General features: G+C 47.4%; 1 protein-coding gene across 2 annotated transcripts in view; it reads left to right on the top strand.

Annotated features, from left to right (window-relative positions):
* CAMK1D (calcium/calmodulin dependent protein kinase ID) overlaps positions 1 to 27,515 on the top strand; it is a 441,976-nt gene that overhangs the window by 173,203 nt on the left and 241,258 nt on the right. For both annotated transcript variants that reach the window (XM_047754537.1, XM_047754538.1), the window contains exon 2: positions 12,360 to 12,491. In XM_047754537.1, coding sequence (XP_047610493.1) covers positions 12,360 to 12,491 — 132 coding nt within the window. The remainder of the gene's footprint in view (positions 1 to 12,359; positions 12,492 to 27,515) is intronic.

The following is a 27,515-nucleotide window of genomic DNA, read 5'->3' as shown; positions in this document are numbered from 1 at the left end:
AGCGTGTTCTGTAAAATACGGCAGGAGGCATTCGGTTGGAATTTATTTCTCCTCCACGTTTGGATTAGGGAAGCAATTAGCAGTAAAGGTTTTGCGCCCCAGAAAACCCTTCAGAAGCCCAGGACGTCATCCGCGATGACAGTGCTGGTGTGTTGCCGCTTTCCCCTGTGACAGGCATTGTCACCTCCCTTTCTGGGGGTTTTAGATGCAGGGTTGTATTTGTAGTGAGAATGGATCCGGGCAACAGCCAGACTAAGCGGATGAAGGTTTAAGACCGTCTCGTCGTGGTTCTTGAGGCTGCGAGAGAAGGGGGCTGCTCATTGTGGAAGGTGCCAGTTGAAGAAGAAGAGGGGATTTGTGAGTGGAAAAGAAGAGCTATTTTTAGTAGGAGTCTCCCGATTTCTAGGCATAAATAACTAAACGCGTGGTAAGAAGATAGTTCTCATTTGAACTGGTTGGTGAGACACAGGTCTAAATTAATAAGGGCCTGAGTTATATGGTGGTTGTTTTTTTAATGGCCTGTAACATATGAAAGTTCCTGGGCCAGGGATGGATGGAATCCAAGCCGCATCTGTGACCTATGCCACAAGCTGCAGCAACGCTGGATCCCTAACCTGCTGTGCCACAGCGGGAGTGCCTATATAGATATATATGTGTATATGTGTGTGTGTGTGTGTGTGTGTATACATATATATATATATATATACACACATATTTTTTGGCTGTGCCTGCAGCATATGGAAATTCATGGGCCAGGGTTCGAACCCATGCCAGTGACCTGAGCTGCTGCAGTGACAATGCTTCACCTTTAACCCACTGCACCACCAGGAAACTCCCAAACATATTTGTTCTTGAAATATGTGAAAGCAAGGCTTTTTGCTTTGCTTGCTTGTCAGAGCTTTATTCATATTGGACATAGTTTTCTTTTTAATTTTAATATTTTACTGTAGTTGATTTACAATGTTCTGTCAATTTCTGCTTACAGCAAAGTGACCCAGTCATGCATACGTATACAGTTGTTTTTTCACAGTATCCTCCATCACGTTCTATCGCAAGTGATCAGATCCAGTTCCTTGGACTATAGAGCAGAATCTCATTGCTTATCCATTCCAAATGCAAGAGTTCGTGTCTATAAACCCCAAATACGAACCCCAAGCTCCCAGTCCCTCCCAGCCCCTCCGCCTCTCTCTTGGCAACCACAAGTCTGTTCTCCATGCCCATAAGTTTATTTCTTTTCTGTGGAAAGGTTCATCTGTGCCATATATTAGACCCCAGATAGAAGTGATATCATATGGTATTTGTCTTTCTCCTTCTGACTTACTTCACTTAGTATGAGAATCTCTAATTCCATGTTGCTGCAGATGCCATTCTTTTGTTCTTTTTTATAGCTGAGTAGTATTCCATTGTGTTTATGTACCACATCTTCTTAATCCATTCATCCGTCAATAGACATTTAGGTTGTTTCCATGTCTTGGCTATTGTGAATAGCCATGAACACAGGGGCGCATGTATCTTTTTAAATTAACGTTTTGTCTGGCTATATGCCCAGGAGTGGGATTGCTGGGTCACATGGTAGTTTTATATTTAGTTTTTTGAGGAACCTCCATACTGTTTTCCATAGTGGTTGTACCAGTTTACATTCCCACCAACAGTGTAGGAGGGGTCCCTTTTCTCCACACCTGCTCCAGCCTTTGCTATTTATAGACTTACTAACAATGTCCATTCTGACTGGTGTGAGGTGGGCATGGTTTTCTTTAGGTCAGTGGGCTGCATTAGTACAAGATGTCATCAGTGGTATAACAATTAGTGGCGATATTTAAATGAAGATTCTACCTGGAAAGAGTTAACGCCACGTCTCAAATTGCCACGTTTCTGCCTGGATTGTTGCTTAGACACTGAGACCCTCTGACTCCACCCCATTTGGATTCTCTGGGCTCAGTAAGACCACCATTGGGGTTAGCACACAGGTTTTCCTATTTTAAGAATGCATTCTGCTCTGGAACAGTATGTCTCAAAGGCACATACCTGTTCCTTGATTGTTTGAAGCCAAATATCACCAACTTCATTTTCTGCTGTTTAGGTTTTGTTTTTTTGTTTTTTTTCATTTCTTTTACCCCCATCAGCCCTTAATATTGCCCTGGCCTGACACTGGGGAAAATAGTGGGCTTAGTGGGAAAGAACATTTTAATGTATCGTCCAAGCCCTGGGTCACGGCTGTCTGTCCAGTTGCACGTTGCACTGATGGCAAAGGTTAGAGGCAGTGCTGTTCATAAAGTTAATAACGCCGTCATTCTGATTTGTATGTAGAATGAATCCAAAGCTTGGAGAGGCAGTGAGCCAATAATATGACTCGAAGCTCACAGGGCAGATCATTTCGGCACCATCTGACTATTTCTTGGTCTAATTTGGGATGGATATAATTTTATCAAGCGACTGCTTTCGTGTACTCTTGTGAATCAGAAAGGCATCCTAGAATTCCTGATTCTGCTTGGAAATCAGAGGTTTTGCTGGTTCAGTTTTGAGGGATGTTTGGGGGAGCACGGAAAATATGCAAGTCACAGAACACTGTCGGAGACTACGTGCTGGTCCGTTTTGTGATGAAATTGTTGAAGAGTTTATTTTAAAATCGTGTTTGTTTAGAGGAACCAGAACATCAGCTCCTCTTCTCAGATACTAGTGGATATTTCTTCTTAACAACGGCAGGTTCAACAAAGATCATAGAAATCAGGAAAGCAGAACCAGAGAGTCTTTTTTAAAATTCAAGTTTAGTTGATTTACAATATTGTGTTAGTTTCAGGTGTATAGCAAAGTGATTCGGTTTACATACATACCTAAGTATGTATATTTCAGATTCGTTTCCACTGTGGTGTTGTAAGATATTGAATATGGTTCCCTGTGCTATAGGGGAGGTCCTTGTTGTTTATCTTCTTTATATATAGTAGTGCCTATATGTTAATCCTATACTCCTACTAATGTATCCCTCCCCCCATAAATTCTTGTTTTTACTTTTTATGATGATAATTGCTGGTGAATAGGTGTGTTGTCCTGTGTATCTGTGGGTGTGGCTTAGTTCTTCATTCCGGCCCCAGTACGTAGCAGCAGATCTAGAGGTAAGGTGCTCTGAATGGCTCTAAGAATGTTTTTCAACATCCAGAAGGTCCACGTCTAGCTGTGGTTCTCAGAACCCTGAACTGTTTGTTTTATGCTAGGGCATCTTCAGTGTCTGTGGATTTTGTGCTGCTTTTCCAGGGAGCTCAGGGAAAGAAGGACTTCCCAGAGCCGGTCCCACTTCTTTCTGGCTCTTGCATTGGTAACTTGGGAGTTGGGGTCATTTCCCACAGAGAGGACTGGGTGCCTTCCTCAAGTGGGCGGGCTTCCTAGCACAGGAGAGCCCTTGGCATGAATGGTTCCCATCACAGCGCTGCCAGGGTTCCGTTCTTACAGCGGACTAGATAAAGCAAAAACAGAAAGCCTTTCAAGACCCATCACTTCTGAAGTCAGAGTGTCAGTAGTTGTTGAGAATCCTTTAATGGACGTAGAACATGTCACATTTCCTCCCCCTCCCCTGCCAAGTCTTGGAAACTCAGCTCTTAAAAGATTATTTTCTCCTGGGTGCCTGACTTAGAGACAGAGGAAGGTGCCTCCAGGTGCTGATTTGATTTGCTTTGAAATGTGGAAGAAACGGGGGGTGGATTCAGCTTTTGTGATTTGTATGCCTTATCTTCGGGAGAAGGAAATATTTAGCATTTCAAGAAGAATTTTTTGTTGGACCTTTTCAGTAATTCATCAGAGAGATTTAATTTAGATGGAAACTTGGTGTGTTTTTTTAAAAAGTGCAGTAGTTTTCTTTTAAAAATCAAGTAAATGTTGGAGTTCCCATCATGGCTCAGTGGTTAACGAATCCGACTAGGAATCATGAGGTTGGGGGTTTGATCCCTGGCCTTGCTCAGTGGGTTAAGGATCCGGTGTTGCCGTGAGCTGTGGTGTGGGTCACAGATGCAGCTCGGATCCTGCGTTGCTGTGGCTGTGGTGTAGGCCGGCGGCTACAGCTCCAATTCGACCCCAGCCTGGGAACCTCCATAAGCCACGGGAGCGGCCCAAGAAATGGCAAAAAAAAAAAAAAAAAAAAATCAAGTATCTTGTTGCAACTTGAAAAAATGCAATTTTCAAGGCACTGGAATTTTTATTTCTCCCATGATGATGCATTTCCTAATGTCCTTTATCGAAAAGTCTGCCCTCTCTCTTTTTTTACTTCTGTAACCAAGAAGATGGCTTATATCATGTCATAAATTCATAACTAAGGACCTCAGGATGATCCAACTGTAAGCATTCAGGCTCATCAGTGTGTGGTTTAAAATATATCCAGAAAGTCCCAGGAGCTCCCCAGGGGTCTAGTGGTTAGGACCCAGCGCTTTTAAGGCTATGGCCAGGGTTCAATCCCTGGTCTGAGAACTGAGATCTCACATCAAGCTGTTACACGCTGCAGCCCAGCCTCCACCCGATATGTATATAGACTCAATGAACTTTTATGCTTCGGGGAAACTTTGGATTTCTCTCTGCACAGGCTTGCATAGAAAGCTGGAGGACTTTATTACTCAGGCGGGAAGGGACAGTCTATTTTTCTCTACACTGAGTGGAAGGTCACTGGATGTATCATTTATTTTGTGGCTCTGCGGTGCGGGGGACACCCAGGCTGAGCCTCAGATAATGACGATCACCACGGCTGCCTTGGGCACCCGTGGGTGCCAAGTACTGTTAGGAACCGAGGCGCAAGGAAGAATGACTCAGGACCTCTGTCTGCATGCGGCAAGCACACAAAGGACCGCGATGGCGAGTGTCAGTAGGGCGGTGAAGGTACAAGCCAAGCGTGTGAGCCTCAGGATGGGGCCTCCTTCTGTCTGGGTGGAAGACAGTTGAGAAGGCCTTCAAAGATGGGGAAATAAAAAAAAAAAAAAATCTGGAGTTCCCGTCGTGGCGCAGTGGTTAACGAATCCGACTAGGAACCAGGAGGTTGCGGGTTTGGTCCCTGGCCTTGCTCAGTGGGTTAGTGATCCGGCGTTGCCGTGAGCTGTGGTGTAGGTTGCAGACGTGGCTCGGATCCCGCGTTGCTGTGGCTCTGGCGTAGGCCGGTGGCTACAGCTCCGATTCGCCCCCTAGCCTGGGAACCTCCATATGCCGCGGGAGCAGCCCAAGAAATAGCAACAACAACAACAACGACGACAAAAAAAAAAAAAAGATGGGGAAATAGATAAGCTGGGTCCTTTAAAATGTAAGTGGAGTTTTGCCAGATAGAAAGGAAAACGGAGGATGGCATTCGAGGAGGTGGGGAGGTGGGCAGACTTGAACCCAGGCTGGGGGTGGGAAGGGACATGGGTGCATCTGCGAAATGCCAGCTGACCTTTGTGGTGGGGTGGAGGTGATATGTGCATGGTGGGGTGCATTCGTGTTGGGGATGATGGCGCTCATGGAAGGTGAGCCTGCGCACTTGGGGTCAGTTGGAGGGAGCTTTAAACGCCATGGTAACTTGCAAAGGAGTTTAAACTTTATGCTGTGTACCTCAAAATTTTAACGGGATGGGGGAAGCCACAAAATCAGATCCTTGCTTTTGGCAAAGTCATTCCAGTAGCAGGAAGGAGATACTAGGTGGGAGGTGGGCTTTCTGGGGGCAGAGGGGCCAGGATAGAGTCCTGGGGGCTGTCCTGAGTGAAATACCTGGAACTCGAACCAGGGCAGTGGTGTAGGGATGGATACATAGAGGGGCCGATGAGAGTCTTTTTAGTGGAAGACCTGAACGAACGTGGTGATGGAAATGAGAGAGAGAGGAATGAGGTTGAGTTCAAGGCTGGGTTCCTGAGTCTATGGGGGCGGGGATGGGGCGGGGGGGGGGTGGGGAGAAGAGAGAGAGAGGGAGGGAGAATACAGGAGAGAGAAGTTTGGGGATGTAGATACTGTTTTTGACTTGGGTTATGATGCTCTGGGAGCCTGGTTTTGGAGGGGGCGGGTTTGCTGGAGGGCACCGGGAGGCAGCCAGAAAGATGAGATTTGCACAGAAGATGAGATGAGAGAGGTTACAATTTAGATAAAGTTTCGGGGGCGGTGAGAAGCTGGTGGTGTGGAAACTAGAAGTACCTGATTTGGGGCAGGGAGGCGGGGGAGGGTAGAGAAAGGGCGGGAAAGGGCTGGGAGTGAAACCTCGGGGATCACTGACACTTGCTGGGGCAAAAGGAGCAGGTGGTGATGGTGAGAAGCTGGATGTGAAGGTGAAGGAGAGACCTGTGGTCGAACCAAGAAGTCGGGAGTTTCAGGAAGGAGGCCAAGGCCACCAGAAGGCACTCAAGAGACCAGTAGGATGAGCAAGAAGGCGGCACTCAAATGAGCATTTGGGGGATACCCACTGCCCTGCCCCCCTGGCACCCAGCCCTCCTGGTTCCAGCCAAGTGGCAACAAGGGGAGAAGCCAGGTCACAGAGCCAGGGATGGGAGTACCAGGCGGGAGCGGCCAGCGCACAGGCTGCCCTTTCAAGGTGCAGGTGTGATTCGGTCTGGCTGGAAGGCTCTGCCCTTCAGTTTTAAATGCACACTCTTGTATTGGGCAGCTCACCCAGTGCAGCCTGCTTTGACTCCTTGTGTTTTTAAAATGGGGTAACTCTCTGTCCTGGCTTGCCTTCTTAGGAATGTATTTCCTTGGGTTGTCTGGAGGCTTTCTGGCTCTCAGATTGTTTTTCTCACTGTCTTCTTCCCTACGACCAGCCCCTCCCCGTCCTCTTCTCTCTCCCTGGCCCCTCTCCCCCTCCCCCACCTCTCATGCACAGACTCACACCACTTCCTTCTGCGATTCCAGTGCAAGTGCCCCGACGTTCCATTCATGAGTTTCTGCTTCTGACGTTTTGAAGTAGCTTCCCTGGAACAGGGGAAGTGTCTTCCAGGGATTTCTGCGCATTAGCAATTCATGCTCGTCTTAGAGCCCCTCCGAAGACCAGAGAGTTCTGCTCTGTCTTCGGGGAGCTGAAAGCTGGGGAAATGTACACTGTTTGGCTCAGTGCGGAAGCAAGGTGGATATGAACATCCGGTTTGGCTGACAGCTTACCCAGAGGCAGCGTCTCCCTTGTGTCGCTTCAAGGGGCAGGCTTCCAGCTAGCAGCGTGCACCAGCCCGGCATGGCATCTTGAAAAGGAACTGGGAAGGGTCGGGAAACTACCTTTTCTTTTCGGACCCTGACCACCTGAGCATCGGTATCTTCTTCTGCAAAATAGAGGTGATGGTAGCTTCCTGCATGTTTCTTGGGTTGCTCTACGAATTGGATTCGTTGATATGGGCCAGAGCATCTTGTAAATGTCAGGTGGCACCTCTGGTTATTCGAATAACTTCTTTCTCCTTTAGGGAGTAATGAGTGAGAAGGCTTATCCAGCTTCTCCGATGAGTTTGTCTCCAGGCAGGCCCCTTGAGTAGATCTAGGCAGACTTTTAATTATTTATGTATTTGTATTTTTTATTGTGGTAAAACATATATAACAAAATTGGCAGTTTAACCATTTTTTAAAAAGTTTTGTTGAAGTATATTTATTTACAATGTGGTGATAATTTCTGTTGTGCGACAGAGTTGACTCAGTTATGCACATGCACACATCCATTCTCTTTAGGGCTGTGTTCCCACATCGTCTTTTCTATGACATCAAGCATCCCAGAATATTGGGTCGAGTTCCCTGTGCTGTACAGCAGGTCCCTACTGGCCGTCATTCCATAGAAACTCAGTGTGCGTATGCCAATCCCAAACCCCCAGGCCGTCCCTCCCCCCGCACCTGTCCTCTTCAGTAACCATAAGTTTTGCAAAGTCTGTGAGTCTGTTTCTGTTCCCCAAATAAGTTCATTTGTATCCTTTTTTTTCTGGATTCTGCATGTAAGTGATACCCTATGATGTTTGGGTTGCTTCCGGGTCTTGGCTATTGTGACTAGCGCTGCTCCGCAGAGATGCCCAGGAGTGGGATTGCTGGATCCTATGGTAGTTCTGTTTTTGTTTGGGGAACCTCCATACTGTATTTAAGCCTGCAATTCAGGGGTGTTCAGTATATTCACACTATTGTGTAACCATCACTGTGTTGGTCTCACAAACAACAGTGTCACCTTCCCAGATGGAAACTCTGTCCCCGTAACGCCCCATTCCCTCTGGTCCCAGCCCCTGGCCCCATCCTTCTACTGTCTTGATGAATGGAACTATTCTAGATTACTTCCTGTAAGTGGAATCAGACAGTATTTGTCCTCTTGATTCTGGTCTAGTTCCTTGAACATAATGTCTTCAAGGTTCCTCCATGTTGTTGCCTGTGTCAGAATTCCTTTCGTTTTTTTGTGGCTGAATAATATCGCCTCATATGGGAATTCCTACTGTGGCATGATGGGATTGATGGTGTCTCTGCAGCGCCTGGATAGAGGTTCGATCCCTGCCCGGCACAGTGGGTTAAAGGATCCAGTGTTGTCACAGCTGGGGCGTAGGTTGCAGTTGTGGCTCGGATTTGACCCCTGGCCCAGGATCTCCACATGACACAGGGCGGTCAAAAAAGAAAAAAAAAATGTATCATCATATGTTTATAACACTTTTCATTTATCCTTTCATCTGTCGATGGGTATTTGGCCTGTTTCTACCTTCTGGCTCTTGTGAATAATGCTCCTTTGAACGTGGTCTATAAATACTGTTCAAGCCCCAGATTTTGAGTCATTGGGGTGTATGCACAGAAGGGGAATTGCAAGCTGATTTTCATTCTCATAGGGCGGGAACATATCCTTGGCTTTGTGACTCTATGAGGTAGCCGTCGGTGGAGACCTTGGAGGGGTGGATCTTATTAAAAATTTTCTTTTATTTACTTATTTTTTTTGAGTACTGTTGGTTTCTAGTGTTGTGTCAATTTCTGCTGTACAGCAAATTGACCCAATCATACACACACACACATGCACGCACACACACACACACACACACACACACACACATATACATATACACACACACACATATATATATTCTTTTTCCCATACTATCTTCCATCATATTCTATCCCAAGAGATTGGCTATAGTTCCCTGTGCTGTACAGCAGGACCTCATTGCTTCTCCATTCTAAATGTAATCATTTGCATCTGTTAACCCCAGACTCCCAACCATCCCACACCCTCTCCCCTCCTCCTTGGCAACCACAAGTCTATTCTCTATGTCTGGGAGTCTGCTGTTCTGTAGACAGGTTCATCGGTGCCATATTTTAGATTCCACATGTAAGTGGTAGCAATGGTATTTGTCTTTCTCTTTCTGACTTACTTCATTTAGTATGAGAGTCTCTAGTTCCATCCATGTTGCTGCAAAGGACATTATTTTGTTCTTTTTAATGGCTGAGTAGTATTCCATTGTATATATGTACCACATCTTCTTAATCCATTCATCTGTTTGGACATTTAGTTGCTTCCATGTCTTGGCTATTGTGAATAGTGCTGCAATGAACATAGGGGTGCATGTATCTTTTTGAATGAAAGTTTTGTCCAGATATCTGTCTAGGAGTGGGATTGCTGGATCGTATGGTAGTTCTCTGTTTAGTTTTTCTGAGAAACCTCCATGCTGTTTTCCATAGTGGTTGTACCAGTTTGCATTCCCACCAACAGTGTGGCAGGGTTTCCTTTTCTCCACACCCTCTATAGCATTTATTATTTGGAGACTTACTAATGATGGCCGTTCTGACCAGTGTGAGGTGGTACCTCATTGTAGTGTTGGCTTGCATTGCTCCAATAATTAGGGATGTGAGCATTTTTTCATGTGCTACTGACATGGGTCTTGTTCCCCTTTCTGGAAGACAGTTGGGCGGGGCGGGGGGGGGTGTACGAAGCCTTCCACAGTTCCTTCCATGTAAGACCCCTCCCTGGGCAGAGAATCTGCCTTGGTCCACATCAGACAGACGTGAGGGGCAGGGATGGCCCTGGGCTGGGGATTCCCTGAAATGGCTATGAATTGGGTTTTTTGGGCAAAACCATTGGCAGTGACCAGACGCCACTGGGGACGTCTGATTCCGTATATCACTCAGGGATAAATCTATCCCGGGCATTTATGTATTTCTATTCCATAACTGCTGTTCTCGCTGAGTCTGGAAGGTTGCTGTCTCTGCAAGGCATGGGGGGCGGGGGGGGCCCTCCCTTTGGCCAGTGGTTGTGGATTCGGTTGGAAGATCTTTGCTCTGACAGATTCCATTCAGTTCTTTCCAGAAATGCTTGTCTTCCGTCCCTTAGGTTTCTGCCATCAGGTACAAGCCTTGACGTAGACGGGCCTCTCTGGTGAGAGTTAATGTTCTAGAAGGAACACTTGTCCCGAAGACTCACAGTTAATTCTACTGACTTCCTCTCACTAGGAAGGACTTTAAAATATATGTGTTTTAAATGTATTTATATTTTAAATATATTATACAAATATGTATTATATAACACATTTATTAATATAAATGTATATTACCTATATTAGATATTATGTAATAATTATAAATAGGAATGCATTTATATATTATAATTTATTTATATATGATAATATATAATATATTAATATATATTATATGTATTATAAATTAGTATATACAATTTCTATATTAAATATAACTATATTATTATATATTTTAATTGTAATTTTATATAGTTATATATAATACCATAATACATATATATTCTATAATAGTATGTAAATATAAATATTAGTATATGTTTTTATATATTAAATATAAAAATATATTTATATAAATATAAATATATAAAATTTTATGTGAAATATACATACATTTATATATAACAAATTAATATATAATTGCATATATTAATATATAATTATATATCAAACATAAAACATATAAGTATATTAATATAAATATATATTATATAAAATGTATAATATATATGCTTAAAAATACATGTATGTATTTGTCATCCTTTGGTCCAGATGCAGGACAGGTGCACACCCCTGTAGATGGCAAAGGAGAGAGAGAAAAGCATTTTCTCCTCACTTAGGCATCACTTTGACGTTGGCTGAGGAACCGAGGCCCTGGGGCACCGGGATTGGGATGACGCTGGTCCTTCTAGTGGTTTCTTTCGATGCAGGAGGGTTTGTCTCTGATCGTAACCGTTTAGGAGCCGTGCTTAGAGTCTCTCTGAGGAAATAAGAGTCGCTCAGAGTCTAGGGACAGAGACTGTGGTTTTCCCTGGCTGGCACTGCACAGAGCCCAGGGAACAGAGGTCAGCAGCCGGTGATGGTGGGGCCTGTTTTTGTTGGACACAGTAGGGCCTCTGTGCCCAGCCCGAGAGCCTGGCTGGGATAGAGGAGGTGGCAGATGCGGGCCCAAGGGGCTCTCTGGCCCCCCCGTCCTGCTCACATTTTCACTGGGGTGCTCTGGCCTCAAGACTTCATTTCTATTTTCAGGCAGACAGGTCTCCCCCACTCAGGGCATCACGTGTGTTTTTGTTTGATTTGGTTTAAAAGAAACACAAACTGCTTACTGAAGACGTGCTTGGCCCTGGCGGTGAATTTCACCCAGGTCAGTACCGTGTGTCACAGTGATGCACATGTTAATTACACCTCTACCTATCCATGAGAATTAATTGCAGGTTTGTGATGCTCTGACATTCTGGGGGGAATGAAACGGTCTGGGAGGGAGTTCCTGCTGTGGCACAGTGGGTTAAGAACCTGACTGCAGTGGCTCTGATTGCTGTGGGTTAAAGGATCCAGTGTTGCTGCAGCTGTGGCTCAGATTCGATCCCTGGCCTGGGCACTTTCTTATGCTGCTGGTACAGCCATTATTAAATAATAAAAAAAAAAGTTATGGCCTGGGAGGAAATCTAGAGATTTTAGTGTTACCTTGTCATCTGCTTGGGGTGGGGGTGTTGACGGCTTCAGGTGGACATGGTCTCGCCTGTAGGAACCTTTCTCCAGCTTTCCTGTTGCTCCCAAGTGATTGCCACACACCTGTCCTGCAGGGTGGCAGGTGGCACTGGGAGGTGGCCACACCACGTAGACATTCCTGTGTCCCTTTGCAAGAGGACACATTTGCCTGTGCCTACTCTTTGTATAAAGAAGTTTGGTTGGGAGTGTGGAGGATGAAAAAGTCATATAGGAGTTCCCCAGTGGCCTATTGGTTAAGGATTCGTCATCATTACTGCTGTGGCACAGGTTCGATCCCTGGCTCAGGAAATTCTGCATACCACGGGTGCAGCCAAAAAAAGAAAACAAGAAAAAAAAGTCACACAAATGCCAGGAATTGTTGTTATCACTCAGATGTTGGTAGTGTGATAAGAAGAGCCATTGGGAAACCCCCTATCTCTTGAATCTAAGCTGCTTTGTCTCCCTCTTTGTTCACAGCGGGGCGTTTTCTGAAGTGGTCTTAGCGGAAGAGAAGGCAACTGGAAAACTGTTTGCGGTGAAGTGTATCCCCAAGAAGGCGCTGAAGGGCAAAGAAAGCAGCATAGAGAATGAGATAGCCGTCCTGAGAAAGTAAGTGCCTGGTGCGCTGCACCACTCGGCGGATGGTACCCGTGGATGGTGCCTGTGGGTGGTGTCCGTGGATGGTGCCGTGGGTGGTACCCGTGAATGGCACCCATGGATGGTGCCTGTGGGTGGTGTCTGTGGATGGTGCTCGTGGAAGGTACTTACGGCTGGTGCTCTGGTGGTGCCATGGATGGTACCCATGGATGGTGCCTGTGGATGGTACCTTTGGATGGTGCCGTGGGTGGTACTCATGGGTGGTGCGTGGATGATTTGTTGGGTCTCTGATCCGAGAGAGGGAGAAGCTGCCCAGAGGTCGGAGAGGGCCACTAAGGATGCTGGCTGTCAGTGGGGGCTGGGCTTTCAACCCTGACTGCCATTCACGTTATGCATCCAGAGCACTTTCCGTATAATACATCATCTAAAGTTCATGACAGTCTTTAGAGGTCATTGTTCTTTCCAAAAAGCATGGCAGTCAGGTGGACTCGGTCTGGACCCGAGACCCTGCTACTCTCTCCAGCTGGGTGACCGCGGACCGGTTCCTGAGCTCTGCGCCTCCTCCATGTAATAGTTAATAATGCCCATGAGGTGTTCTCAGGACTAAGTGAGGTGGTGCTTTGCGCATGCCTGGACAGCACCTGCTGCACAGTACGTGCTCAGGGAAAGGGTTGCTGCCATCGCCACTGCCACCAGTACTATGCCTGTTTTCTTTTTGTAGTTGCTTTATGGTATACGAAGGAGGTAAGGCTGAGAGCTGGAAGTCACTTCTCCATCTCCTTGCAGCTCAGATGTGGCACAGCCTGGGAGGCCACCCCACCAGTGTGCCTTTCACAGTCTTTGACGGGTCTCTGGCTCTGTGCCACCCAGGACACCTGGCGCCCAGCAAGTTCTGGAGCTCGCTGGTCAAGTGCTTCGTGTCTTCACTGAGTTTTATTTTGCTCCCCGCGTAGCAGACCTGATTAGGGCTCTGGGACAGTTCCCACGTTGGCGGGGGGGCGAGGGGCAGGGTCTCCCCAAAGCAACAAGCAATTCTTGGTTGTCAGCAGGGTGTCCGAGAATTCAGTTCTACACTGTGGACCTAGAGATAGAATCCGATCCCGCGGATAAGGGGCTCAGTCCCACGAGCGAGCTCACCACCCACCTCAGGCTCCTGCCTCCAGCTCAGATTGTTACCTGTACTTCCAACTCACTGGCTGTCAATCAGAGGTTCCGGCCACCCCTTCCTGGGGTTCAGTTAATTTGCTCGTATGCCTCCCAGAGCTCAGGGAAACCTGTTCGCTCACTAGATGACCGACGTGTTACAAAAGGCTGTTAAACGATGAGACGCGACAGCCAGATGGAGAGATTCTCCGGCGAGGTCCTGCGCAAAGGAGCGTCTGTCCTTCTGGAGTGTGGGGACGGCCTAGGGGTCCACAGAAGCGTTCTGGGTCCCCAGTGGGGAAGCCCTCCCAAAAGGGACAGAAAGCTGTCCTTTGGGGTTTTTATGGCCGCGTCACCACATAGTCATGGTTGATTAAGTCATGGGCCATAGGCGACTGACAACCTCTAGCTGCTCTCCCCTCCCCAGAAATGGGGTGGGGGTGGGGGTTGGGATCGAACTGAAACTCCCAGTCCTCTAACCACATGGTCAGTTCTCCAGTCCTCCAGCCCCCATCCTTAGGTGCTTCTAAAAGTCAAGTCACCTCATTCACACGGCAAAGACACGTTTGTCACTCTCAACCCTAGGAAATTCCAGGGGTCGTGGAAGCTCTGAGCTGGGAGCTATGGACAAGACCGGATATGTAAGAGAGATATTTTGGTCTCGGTGACCAAGTACATCTTTCTTATAAATCGCGGTGTCGAAGAATCAAATCAGAATCATGCCTCCAGCATAGGGACACTCATGTAACCATTGTGATGTGCCTGGACCCACCCAAAAGATGGTGTCCCCTTGGTGAGGTGTTTAGGCTGCTCCCCACATCACCGCAAGCCGTGCCCCCGTGTCTTACGAGGTATAGGGGAACAGACCTCTCTCTGGGCCCGCTTTTGCATGATTGGAGTGTACCTGAGCATTGTGGCACGAAGTTTTTAAGCCCTGTTAGAAATGTCCTTACAATTTTGGGGGTTTGGGATCAGCGCCCAGAATGCATCCCTGGGCAGATAAGCAGAGCAGAATGGAAACAAGCCTTATAGAGCCTCGAACAAAATGTCACACTCTCCCCATTCTTCCTGAATAAGCCATTTCTCCCACTTTTGTCTCTCGGGGACCAGAGGTGCCCGCTGGATGACGCCTTGCGGCCGTCAGCACAAACCCCGCACTGCTGAGGCTGGGACCGTCCCGTCCTGCAGCATATGTGGTGTGTGTTCCAGAACAGATGGGTCTTGATGGCCTTTTAGTACAAGGGTTTTCTCTTAGTATTTGTTTGGTTTCTAGGTTGTCTCTTAGGGACCCAAAGCGTTTCAGGTTGTCCTGTGGAGAACTGCATGAGACGATCCTAGGGAAAAGAATTTGGGAAAACAAATCTCTCCAAGTCCATTCGCATCAAGCAGGAAAACACTGCATTAATGAAACATTTATTTAAATTGCTCCTTTTCCAATATAAACTCAGCCCTCAGAACAGAGGGCATGGGCTGGGTGGGCTCAGAGCCTTCGGGAGGTTCTTCCTGGGCATCGGAGCAGCCTGCTGCAGAATCAAGAATGGTGCCTTTATTTTCATGTGTCTCCCTCCTGGGCTTAGCAGCCACAAACCTGGGGAGATCCGTCTTTACTCGGAGTGTTATTTTCCGTCTACATGGGCAGGGGGAGCAGACGGAGCCTTCATGAGCCCGTCCGGGTTTATGCCTTGGTCCTTCTGTTTTAAGTAGTGTCGCCACCCTGGACTGTACGCGGACGATACGCACTTCTAGGGAGACAGCATTTGAAGGCAGGGGGGGGCCAGGGATTAGAACTAGTTCTCACTCTCTGCCGCTCAGGTGCCTTGACGTGTGACCCTTCCTTCAGGGATGGAAAGTAGTGAAATGATTTCTCGGAACAAGAGGTGCTGTGTCTCCTGTACTGGTTTCTGTTCTGGGTCCTCTGCAAATGATTTACGGGTGGAGTAAGGGGCAGTTCCGCATCATAAGCAGCCGAAAGCAAGTATATGGGTTGTAAAGAAAAGAGTTTGGGGAATTTCTAACGTGGTGCAGCAGACTCGGCGGCGTCTCTGCAGGGCCAGGATGCAGGTTCGATTGCCGGCCTGGCACCGTGGGTTAAAGGATCCAGCATTGCCACAGCTGTGGGGTGGGTCGAGACTGCAGCTTGGATCTGATCCCTGGCCAGGGAGCTCCATATGCTGTGGGGTGGCCAAAAAATGAAAGAAAGAAAGAAAAAGGAAAATAGTTTAGGAACTACTATTAGAAGCTACCCTTGAGGAGTCCCCTTGTGGTGCAGTGAGTTAAGGACCTGGCATTGTCTCTGCAATGGCTCAGATAACTGCTGTGGTGCAGGTTCAGTCCTTGGCCCGGGAACTTCCACATGTCACAAGGGTGGCCAAAAAGAAAAAAAAAGCCACCACTGAGACATTCATCCATTTCACTAACAGTATTAGATTCCTCTGTATCAGTTGGCACTGCTTGGCACTGAGGTTGAAAAGCCAAGATGAAATCCTTGTTGTTCAGGTGCTAAATAAGTTCAATAATGTTAAAGATGCCGTGTGAGAGGTCTGACCAGGGCTGACTGGTTCTTCCTTTGGGGTGGGGTATGAAGGAAGGCTTCCTGGAAGAGGCGGGCCCAGACAATGGCTATTTTCCTCTGAAGGCAGAAAAGCAGAGGGATATTCCAACCAGGAGGAGCAGCACAGACTGTAAGGAGGTGGGCTGGTGTGGTGGGAACTCCACGTAGCTCAATGGACCAGGATTCAAGGTGAGGCATGGGCTACCTGAGGTTGGAGAGGCTGGACTCTGGGGGGCTGTACATCTCACTCTGTCCTGTAGACAGCGGGAGCCTTGAAGTGTTTCAGCGGGAGGAACAGTGTGATCAGGTTTGTGTTCTGCAGGTTGTTGTTGCCGAACTTCGAAGCGAATATTGGAAGGGGCAAGACTTGCTATGGGGGGAGCAGTTAGGAGGCCGTGGGAGGCATCTGGGAAGCAGTGCGTTCAAACAGGAGCTATGGCTTGGGATGGAAGAAGCAAATTGGAATTCTAGGACTTGGATTTGGGAGGAGTGGGCCGAGGATGGAGGGGAGAGCAGAGCCTAGGATAACTGCTGGGTTTCTGATTGGATAACTGGGTGGAAAGGACCCACATTAACTGAGAGCAGAAATAAAGGAACAGGAGTTCCTGTTGTGGCCCAGCAGGTTAAGAACCCGACATAGTGCCTGTGAGGATGTGGGTTCGATCCCTGGCCTTGCTCAGTGGGTTAAGGATCCGTCCTTGCCACAGGCCGTGGCCTAGATCATAGGTGCGACTCCAGTTCGACCCCTAGCCTGGGAACTTCCATGCCACAGGTGCGGCCCTAAAAAGGGAACAAAAGAAGAAACCGAGGGCCAGGAGGGCAGGGAGGCGTTCAGATGTAGACGGGCTGGTCTTGGGATCGGCCAGGTGAAGAGGACCAGGTGACGATGGAGGCCTGGAGCTAAGCTGTGACGGCCGGTAAAGGTTTCTGAAAAGACACATTCAAAAATCTTTTGGGGAGTTCCTGCTGTGGTGCAGCAGGATCAGCAGCATCTTGGGAGTGCTGGGAGGCAGGTTTGATCCCAGGCCCAGCACAGTGGGTTAAAGATCCAGCATTACTGCCGCTCTGCCTTAGGTCACAACTGCAGTTCAGATCTGATCCCTGGCCCAGGGGGTCCATAGGCTGCCAGGGCGGCCAAAAATGAAGAAAAAAAAAGTCTCTTTTATTTTCCGTAACTAAATCATTGTAGACGGGGGCCAAAGAGGCCTGCTTTATTCTGAATTCTGCCGCAGACCATGGTCGTTGGTATATTTCCACGCTAGCTTTCATCCAGGGAGGCCCATCTGGAAGACTGACTGCTCTGCCACACTCCAGATTCATTGCCTGGTGCGAGATTGATGCATTTCATTGAATTAAAGTCATGTAGCTAATATATCCGTAAGGACATCTTTCTACTCGCTCTGAAAATAGTTCCAAAGTGCATTCCCTGCTTGCTAAGTGGAAATTAAACCAAGCTTGGAGGGAGTAAAAGGAGGCAGGCCTCAGGGTGGGCAGCTGCTCGGTAGCAGAGAGAGATGCTGGAGGACCGGCAGGGGCAGGAGCTGGATGGTGCAGCACCAGCTTTCCCGGGAGGCACGCTTAGCTCCGGGCCCATGAATGGAGTGTTTAATGCAGTCTGTCACATCATCGGTGACATTGGGTTGGGTTATAGAGCTTTTTTTTTGTTTTGTCTTTTTAAGGCTGCACTTGTGGCATATGAAGGTTCCCAGGCTAGGGGCTGAATTGGAGCTGCAGCTGCCGGCCTACACCACAGCCACGGCAACGTGGGATCCAAGCCACATCTGTGACCTATACCACGGCTCATGGCAACGCCGGATCCTTAACCCACTGAGCGAGGTCAGGGATCGAAGCTTCATCCTCATGGATGCTAGTTGGGTTTGTTACCACTGAGCCATGACGGGAACTCTGGATTATAGAGCTTATAGTTACTGTGGTTTTATTTACTTAGAGGGCAGGCACTACCCACACCTCATTTCAAAGCATTTTTGGAGAAGTAGAAAAGTAAAATATATGAACAGTCTGTATTTAAATGAGGGCTGAAGGGAGGGGATGCATAAAACTGGAAGGTAGGCATGGGAGAAGCAAAATCGATACATTTAGAGTAGCCTTTTTCTTCATTGTTGGGGTAAGCAAGGCCCAGCCTGCTTAAGCAGTTACTGTGTTTAGGTCACATGGCACCAGAATTCAACATGCTGTTCTAATGGTCACTTTGTTGGCTGCAAAGATCATATTTACTGAGGAAGGAGCCTGGGTAGGAATTGCTTTTGTCTTTTATTTAAATTTTTTTTTTTCACTGAGCCTGTGGCATGTGGATTTCCCGGGCTAGGGACTGAACCTGTGCCACATCAGTGACCGTGCCAGATCTATAACCCACTAGGCCACCGGGGAACTCCAAGACTTGCTTGTAAATTGCACCTTCTCCATCTTGGATACACTGGGGAGTCTCAGCCGATGGCTTTCACCCTACTCTCTCTGAATCAGTGGTTCCTAACGCTGGTTGCACATTAAAATCACGCAGGGACGCTTTTCCAAACATGCCCAGGGCCCCATCCTAGACCAACTGAGTTAGAGTTGGAGGTTATGGTGGCCCCTAGGGAATTTTAAAAAAACCCCTTCTCCACCCTGGGATTCTTACCTGCAGGCAACTCAGTGTTGAGAACAACTTCTCTGGAGCCCTTGTCTCATGGTCTCACCTCCCAGGGGTGTAAAGATGCTCCTCCTACATCCAGGAGTATGGAAAGCTGTGTACACACACACACACACACACACACACACACACACACCCCGGATGTTTCCTTGAGGTGAGAGGGTTCATTTAGAGGAACATGCTTAAATGCGGTGTCTTTTGAAGGGCAGGGTTTCTTTCTAAGAGAGGGGTGTTGACCCGAACCCATCATCCATTGGTAGGTACGGGACACCAGCCACTGGCTGAGTTCAAGAGTGAGAGCCACGCTCTTTGAGAGCAGAAGTGGGCAGCAATGGCCATCCCTGGCCCGGAGAGGCTGCCATTGGGATTGGTCAAGTCAAGAGGACTTGGTGATAAGCCCACTCTCCGACAGGAGTCAGGGCTGCTCAAGGCAGCAGATGCCAAAGCCCAGGATCCCCTAATGGCCAAGGTCAGGATGGATCGCAGGCTGGGTCTCTGGAGAAAGAGGGGGTCAGCCCCTGACCCAGGCGAGAGCCAGGCTGCGGACGCTTGGGCGTTCCTTGCAGTAGCTGGATTCCCTGGCTGTCTTGGACCAGACACGCTTCTCTCCGTGCAGATGAGTAGAAAGCAGGCAGGCAGCTTGAGCCCCGGAAGGAGAGGACAGTTGGTTTTGAATTAAGTATTAGCCTTCCGAGAAAGACTTCTCTGTAAATTAACTCCCTTAAATCTGGCTTGCTTCTGCTCCGGCAGCTTTGTTCTGATGGCAGCCTGGCCTATTTGCATCTTTTTTTTTTTTTTTGGTCTTTTTGCTATTTCTTGGGCCGCTCCCGGGGCATATGGAGATTCCCAGGCTAGGGGTCCAATCGGAGCTGTAGCCACCGGCCTACACCAGAGTCATAGCAACGCGGGATCTGAGCCGCGTCTGCAACCTACACCACAGCTCACGGCAACGCCGGATCCTTAACCCACTGAGCAAGGGCAGGGATCGAACCCGCAACCTCATGGTTCCTAGTCGGATTCGTTAACCACTGCGCCACGACGGGAACTCCCTATTTGCATCTTTATGTCACTGCCACGTGCCAGCTTATTGTGTATGTGAGAGGAACCTAACGCTTCAATAGAAATTCATCGATTGAGGGCCAGCAAAACCACTTTTCCAATGACTGAACGTGGCTAAGGTGGTAAAGCTGGTACTTGAGTTTCTCAGGCACCCACAGACCTGCCCTGCCTCAAAGATGATGTTCCAACATGCAGAGAGACCTTTCTTCTGGGAAGGAATTAAGGACACAGGTGGGAGGTGTGAAAGGGATGGCTGGAGGCCATGCGGTAGCAGAGAGGAAGGCAGGTCTGTCTGCAATGACCCTCGGACTCTTTGCTACCCTGGAAAACCCTTCCTGAAAGTTCCCTTAATTTGGGGAAAAATACACATAATTCCAGCCACATGGGTTGAAGGGTAGGGTTCAGTTGTTTGGTGGGGGTTATTGTTGAGCTGTGTGTATGATTAAAGTCTTGATATCGACAAGCTTGGAGCGCGCTCATGGGAGCGTCTCTGCTGAAGGACCCTGGTCCTGCTGGACGCTTGGGCTGCTGGGAAGTGGACACAGCCCATCTTGGACCTACTCAAGCCAGGCTTAGAGAAAGCACCAGATCACACACAAAGAGCGGATGCCTGGACCTGCCCTCGGAATCCCACCGAATTCCCCCTCTCCTCCGCTATATCCCCGCCTCTCCGTTTCCTGCAGCCCCATGGATCGGACTGTAAACTCAGCTTTGTTCAGATGACACTTTGCTGGTCATTGTTTATTTCATCCTAACCATGTGTGTGTTTACATAAGACATAAGATTGGTCTCAGGCCAACGCTCCTTTATGGCCAAAAGAGGAAACATTTGATGCTTCTGAGTAGCTTTCCCATGGTGATAAGCAGATAATCCAGGAATATTTTTTATTTGATTTGAGATGCAGAATCAGTGCATTCTTGAGTTCTAGCATCCATTTCCTGGGCCTTGCTTACGGAACGCTATGAATGGGAGGAAAATGGAATTGGTGACGTCCCTTACTACAAAGCAGGGATATTCAAATTACTTTGACTGGCATGTTGGTTTATCTTCCCAGTGACCGTGAACCTCATCTCCCAGCCTGTGGTTTCGGCTTCCTGAGTATCTCATTAAGTGTGGCCCCTGTAATCAGACAGACTCCCCTTCTTATTCCTTGTTGCAGTTCTATGAAAATGAGATTTTGTTTTATTTTTCCTTTTTGGGGTGCATCTGTGGCATATGGAGGTTCCCAGGCTAGGAGTTGGAGCTGCAGCTGCCAGCCTAGCCACAGCCACAGCCACAACCACACCAAATCCGTGCCACGTTTGTGACCTACACCACAGCTTGTGGCAACGCGGGATCCTTAACCCACTGAGTGAGGCCAGGGATTGAATTCTTATCCGCATGGATACTAGTCCGCCTCTTAAGCTACAGTGGGAACTCTGAAAATGAGATTTTAACTGCATGTCCGGTGTTGAGCCTCGCCATCTTAATTCTGTGAAGGCACCTGCTTGATGGAATCCAGACCCCTTTGTCAGCGCCCCCTGCCCCTTTTTGAGATCTTCGTGTAGTGCTCACCTTCCCACCCCCTCCGCCTTGTTCAGTTTCATTTCCCCAAAGGAACAGATGATCCCTGGACACGTGATTCCGGCCTCTGCCTCGCCTTCCCTCTCCTGTTGCCTCCGTGGATAACTCCCAGCCTGAGATGCCCCCTCTTTCAAGTGGCCCTCCTTGATTGTCCCTGCCTGGATGGGCCCTTCCCGCTGAGATCCCTCAGCACCAAGTCCCTCCTGACTCTGCCCCTGAGATCTGCTTCCTTCCTAAGACTGTGGATTTCCTGAGCCCAGCCCTGAACCCAAGGCGTGGTGAGGCGCGTGAGTGGAGGGATACAGGTGACAGTGAGGCGTTGGAAACACCGGGCTTGAGGCCGATTCAGCAGTGATTAAGGCGTGGAGGAAACCTCTGCTGACTTCCAGTGGGTTTTGGTGATGCAGTGCCCACGGTACACCAGCCATGGTGGGATATTCCGGAAGATGAGGCACATTTGAAGGGGAGATGATGCTTCTGGAGCAAGAAAGCCAACCTAGCTGTTCCTACCACCTTTTATACTAAATATTTAACTCTGTGAGTTCCCTCGTGGCTCAGTGGTTAAGGAACCCAACTAGGATACACGAGGATGCGGGTTCGATCCCTGGGCTTGCTCAGTGGGTTAAGGATCCAGTGTTGCTCTGAGCTGTGGTGTAGGTTGCAGACAGGGCTCAGATCTGGCATTGTTGTGGCTGTGGTGTAGGCCAGTGGCTACAGCTCTGATTCGACCCCTAGCCTGGGAACCTCCAAATGCCACGGGTATGGCCCTAAAAAGCAAAAATTATACACACACACACACACACACACACACACATATATATTACTCTGTCTTATTTAGTAGTTGAAGAAACATTGACACCTTTAGAGATAGACAGCATCGGTTATTCTCATGCTTATTTCTGTGTGCTCTGGCCCTGTCATCTACTCTGGGTATGCACTGGGGGAGTTCAGCCCTTGTGCTGTGTGGTTTAAATTCCTCTAATAACAGATCGTGGCAAATGTTTTCTCTCTTCTTTACTCAGACTTACTTAGCTCATGATTTATGCAAATTTCACTTAAATGATTCCAACGGAAATGTATGCGTGTGTATATATACATGTGTATCTGTGTGTATACATGTGTGTATATGTATCTATCTAAATTTGTGTATCTGCATATCTAGTAGTCTGATATTAAAAAAAATCCAGAGTTCCCGTCGTGGCGCAGTGGAAATGAATCCGATTAGGAACCGTGAGGTTGCGGGTTCAATCCCTGGCCTCCCTCAGTGGGTTAAGGATCCAGCATTGCTGTGCACTGTGGTGTAGGTCGCAGATGCGGCTCGGACCTGGTGTTGCTGTGGCTGTGGTGTAGGCTGGCAGCTACAGCTCTGATTCAACCCCTGACCTGGGAACCTCCATATGCTACGGGTGCAGCCCTAGAAAGACAAAAGACAAAAAAAAACAAAAACAAAAACAAAAAAACTGAATAATCTATATCAGAAGGTAACACAACATGAAAGATTAAGTAGAAGGAATCCTGGGATAAACCAGGATAATGGCAAATATATAAAAAGAAATAAATATACACCAAAGTTTCTGTCAGTTCTGTTTTATGCATGATTTTGGCACTGTTTATACGTAGATAAATGATTTCAATGTAGTTTTATTCATGACTCATTATCTAGGTTAAACTCTATGTAACTTGAGAGTAGGTTTCATTTTACACATTGGAAGTTCAGCGTTACTGCTTGGGTGGTTTAACCAGTTGCCATTTAAAGCTGTTATCCCTGACTTTCGTCCTCAAAGTCAGCTTAAATTTGAGGTCAGAGTCTTAGGTGATGGGTTTGAAGTTTTTAGGAAAAATGTAATGAAAGAAATCGCTTCTAAAATAGTGTATACATACGGAATTTGACAAATGGCATTTCGTACCCTTTTTTTAGCCACTTACATTTTTCTTTTGTAAGTATGTTAAAAATAGTATTGACTGTATGATTGAGACATGAGGTGGGTATCACTGGGAAATCCAAACACAGACAAGGATATTTGTAAAGAAATACAGTGGTGCAATGGATGTGGTTTCATTCTTGTTGAAGGCTATAAAACTGATGTGCTAAATGCACATATTTGTGTGTGTGTATGTGCATAAATGTACATGCACATATGTATACGTGTGTGTGTATATACACATGTATGTAGACATATATACACACACTTCACATTCATTTCAGTTTTTTATATCTTTCCACTAAAGGACAAGCAATTCTTTTTGTTTAATTTAGTCACTATACCTTCAAGGCTGTCAAAAATCCACAGTCTAGGTGCCTAAGTAAGAGCATGCGGCATAGGAAAAGGCTTCTTAAATGTGAAGCTGTTCCATTGGCAGGGATTCGTATCCTAAGGAGGCATTGCCACTCTCCAACTTAGATGGTTGGAAGAGCTCAGAATATGTTGGTGGGAGAGGGAAGGGCAGAGGGGTACCCGTGTTGTGGAAGGAGAAGCGGAGGCGGAGGGTGTAGTTTGGGTGGGTGATGGAGCTGGGGAGACAGCAGAGAGCCTGTGCTTGCCCATTGTCCTCTGTCCGGCTCCACCGCAAGTGACCGGATATGGTTCCCAGTGCTTCAAAGGAGGCTCTCATGGCTTGCCCACTTCAAATGCAGTCGTTTGCCTCTATTAACCCCTGATGCCCCGTGCCTCCCAGTCCTTCCCCCTCCCCCTTGGCAACCACAAGTCTGTTCTCCAGGTCCATGAGTTTCTTTTCTGTGGCAGGGTTCATTTGTGCTGTATATTAAGAGTCCAGGTAGAAGTGATATCATATGGTATTTGTCTTTCTCTTTCTGACGGACTTCACTTAGTAGGAGAGTCTCTGGTTCCATCCATGTTGCTGCAGATGGCATTCTTTTGTTCTTTTCGTATGGCTGAGTAGTATTCCATTGTGTATATAAACCACATCTTCTTTCTTTCTTTCTTTTTCTTTTTTCGTCTTTGTCTTTTTAGGGCCGCACCCGCAGTACATGGAGGTTCCCAGGCTAGGGGTCTAATCAGAGCTGTTGCTGCCGGCCTATGCCACAGCCACAGCAATGCCAGTTCTGAGCTGCATCTGCAACCTACACCACAGCTTATGGCAACACTGGATCCTTGACCCACTGAACAAGGCCGGAGATCGAACCCGCAACCTCGTGGTTCCTAGTTGAATTCGTTTCTGCTGCTCCATGATGGGGACTCCTATACCACATCTTCTTATTCCATTCATCTGTTGATGGACATTTAGGTTGTTTCCATGTCTTGGCTGTTGTGAATAGTGCTGCAGTGAACATATGGGTGCATGTGTCTTTTTCAAGGCAAGTTTTGTCGAGATACATGCCCAGGAGTGGGATTGCTGGGTCATATGGTGGTTGTATATTTAGTTTTCTGAGGTGCCTCCATACTGTTTTCCATAGTGGTTGTACCAATTTACATTCTCACCAGCAGTGTGGGAGGGCTTCTTTTTCTCCACACCCTTGCTAGCATTTGTTGTCTGTTAACTTGTTAACGATGGCCTTTGGGACAGGGTGAGGTGGTACCTCATAGTAGTTTTGATTTGCATTTCTTTAATAATCAGTGATGTGGAGTATTTTTTCATGTGCTTGTTGACCATCTGTGTATCTTCTTTGGAGAAATGTCTATTCAGGTCTTTTGCCCATTTTTCAATTGGGCTGTTGGCTTTTTTGCTGTGGAGTTGTAGAAGTTGTTTGTATATTTTAGAGATTAAGCCCTTGTCAGTTGCATCATTTGAAACCATTTTCTCCCATTCTGTAAGTTGTCTTTTTTGTTTTGTTTTGTTTTTTTTATGATTTCCTTTGCTGTGCAAAAGCTTGTCGGTTTGATTAGGTCCCATTGGTTTATTTTTGTTTTTATTTCTGTTGCCTTGGGAGACTGACCTAAGAAAGCATTTGTACGGTTGATGTCAGAGAATGTTCTGCCTATGTTCTCTTCCCATTATGATTTGATTCGTCTGACGTTTCCATGTTGTTTGAGACAGGGCCGCACATTCTCGATGCAGGCAGCAGTCCGCTGCGTGGGGGTGCTCATTAATAGTGAAAGAAAATAATCTCTAACTGTCTACCTTATCTTGCCATCAAAGGGGCGGCCTAAAGTACAGGTGAAGACCTGAGAACTGGCCTGCCTTCATTTGCATCTGACTGGGTTTACCTTGGGGAAATTATTTCAACGCTGTACCTCCATCAGCAGGAAAACAGGGATGATACTGGTCCTTAACCTCACAGGGTTGATTTAGGGATTAAAGAAGTGATGCAGCAAAGCGCTCAGAACAGTGCCAGGCACACAGCGTGAGCTCTCCAAACATTTGCTATTTATATTATTATGTGGACGGGGGACCTCTTACTAGGCCGTGGGGAGAGAGAGGACGGGCTTTCCCAGAAGTGACATCGCACAAGTATGGGCTCCTCCTTTGGAGCCCAGGGAAACTGGCAGAGGAGATGGTGCCAGCCGCAGGGGCGGGGCTGGCCCTCATCCAGCGGAGAAGGCGCTGCAGTGACAATACCCAGTGTAGCCACAGAAATGTCAAGAATACGTCAGCTTTACTGAAGCTGACAAATCTATGAACGTGGCTGTATTCTTCGTCTCTCGTACTATTTGCTTCCCCTGGAATCACCCTTCATTAGAACTGGAAAAGGAGCTTAGAGATCCTGGTCCAATTCTCTTGACCTCCAGACGGAGAAACAGGTCCAGAAAGGTTGAGTGAGTGGCCTGAGGTCACAGAGCTGGTCAAACAGATGTGCAGCCAGAGCAATGGTTTCTGGCCTCCTCATGGAGAACCCTTCCCCCATAACCACACCTGCTCTCTTGGAGAGCATCCCCCAGGAGAATGCAGGAGAAAAACTCTTCTCATCTTTAAAAGTCCCTCCGTGTGCTTGGCAGGGACTAAGAACTCTGTGCAGACAGCCTGGCCGGATTCCAGGGTGGGATACTGGATCTGGTTCTAGAAGTTGCCCTGGTGGTTTCAATTAGATGTGCTGTTTTTTTGTGCCTCTTGCTCCTCCATGGGGCTGCAGGGCTGCTGTCATTGCTCTCGTGTTCTGCCCCCACCTGCCTCCAGTTCTCTGGAATTTGCTAGAAAGGAGCTCAGAACTGAGAGTGCTTCCTTCCCCTTTCAGGTGTGTTGGAGCACCTTGGTCCTTTGTGCCAGCCTCTTGGCTATGAATGAAGGTGGTACTTCTCAGAAGTGCAGCAGGAAGAAGCCAGCCTGCCTGCCTTCCCTCCCTCCCCCTCTCCCTCCTTCCCCCTTCTCCTCCCCCTTCCCCCCCCTTCCCCCCTCCTTCCCTCCCCCCTCCCCCCTCTGTGTTCCCATTTTCTTTTGTTTGGAGTGCCTTTTTTCTGAAAACCTTGTAGCAGATTATAGGAATAGATCAGTAAGCTAAATTTAACCCACCACCAGTATCCAAGTTGCTCATGATCACTTATATTTCAGTAAAGCTGGAAAAAAGTTGCTTATTGATATAATTTCCTGGAGGAATATGGCAAGTCATTTTATTCTCCAAAACATTCTCATGTGACTCAGGGACACAGAATTTCATCAAGCAGACTTGGATGCTTTAGCTCAGGTGGGTGGTTAGGGGACAGTCATTGTTATTTGTTGTTATTACTCAGTCTATTATTATCATTATCGAGTCAACATAGCTTTTCCAAAAAGATGACATTTCTCTTTACAAAATAATTTTTTTTTTTTTGGCTGCACCTGTGGCATTCAAAATTTCTCAGGCCAGGGATCGAGCTCATGTCACAACAGTGACCAGAGCCGCAGCAGTTACAACACCGAATCCTTAACTTACTGAGCCACCAGGGAACTCCTGAAACTAATTTAGAGTGAGTGGCTTTTTTCTTTATAAAGACCATGGGGATAAGCAGTACAATACAAACTTCTGAATGATAACCTTCTTCTGAAAACTGCTTAAATGAGAAACAGGCAGGATTATTTTCATACTCTTGTGGCTGAGTCAAACGAACAGATGGCAATGATACTTTTCAGAGTAGAGATTTCAGATTCCTGTATTCTCTGTCCTCAAGAATTTAATCAGTACCTTGGATCTCCTTTTGCA

The sequence above is a fragment of the Phacochoerus africanus genome, chromosome 12 (genome assembly GCF_016906955.1).
Source record: "Phacochoerus africanus isolate WHEZ1 chromosome 12, ROS_Pafr_v1, whole genome shotgun sequence".
In the NCBI taxonomy this organism is placed as follows: Eukaryota; Metazoa; Chordata; class Mammalia; order Artiodactyla; family Suidae; genus Phacochoerus; species Phacochoerus africanus.
This window is presented reverse-complemented; position numbering and strand designations above follow the sequence as displayed.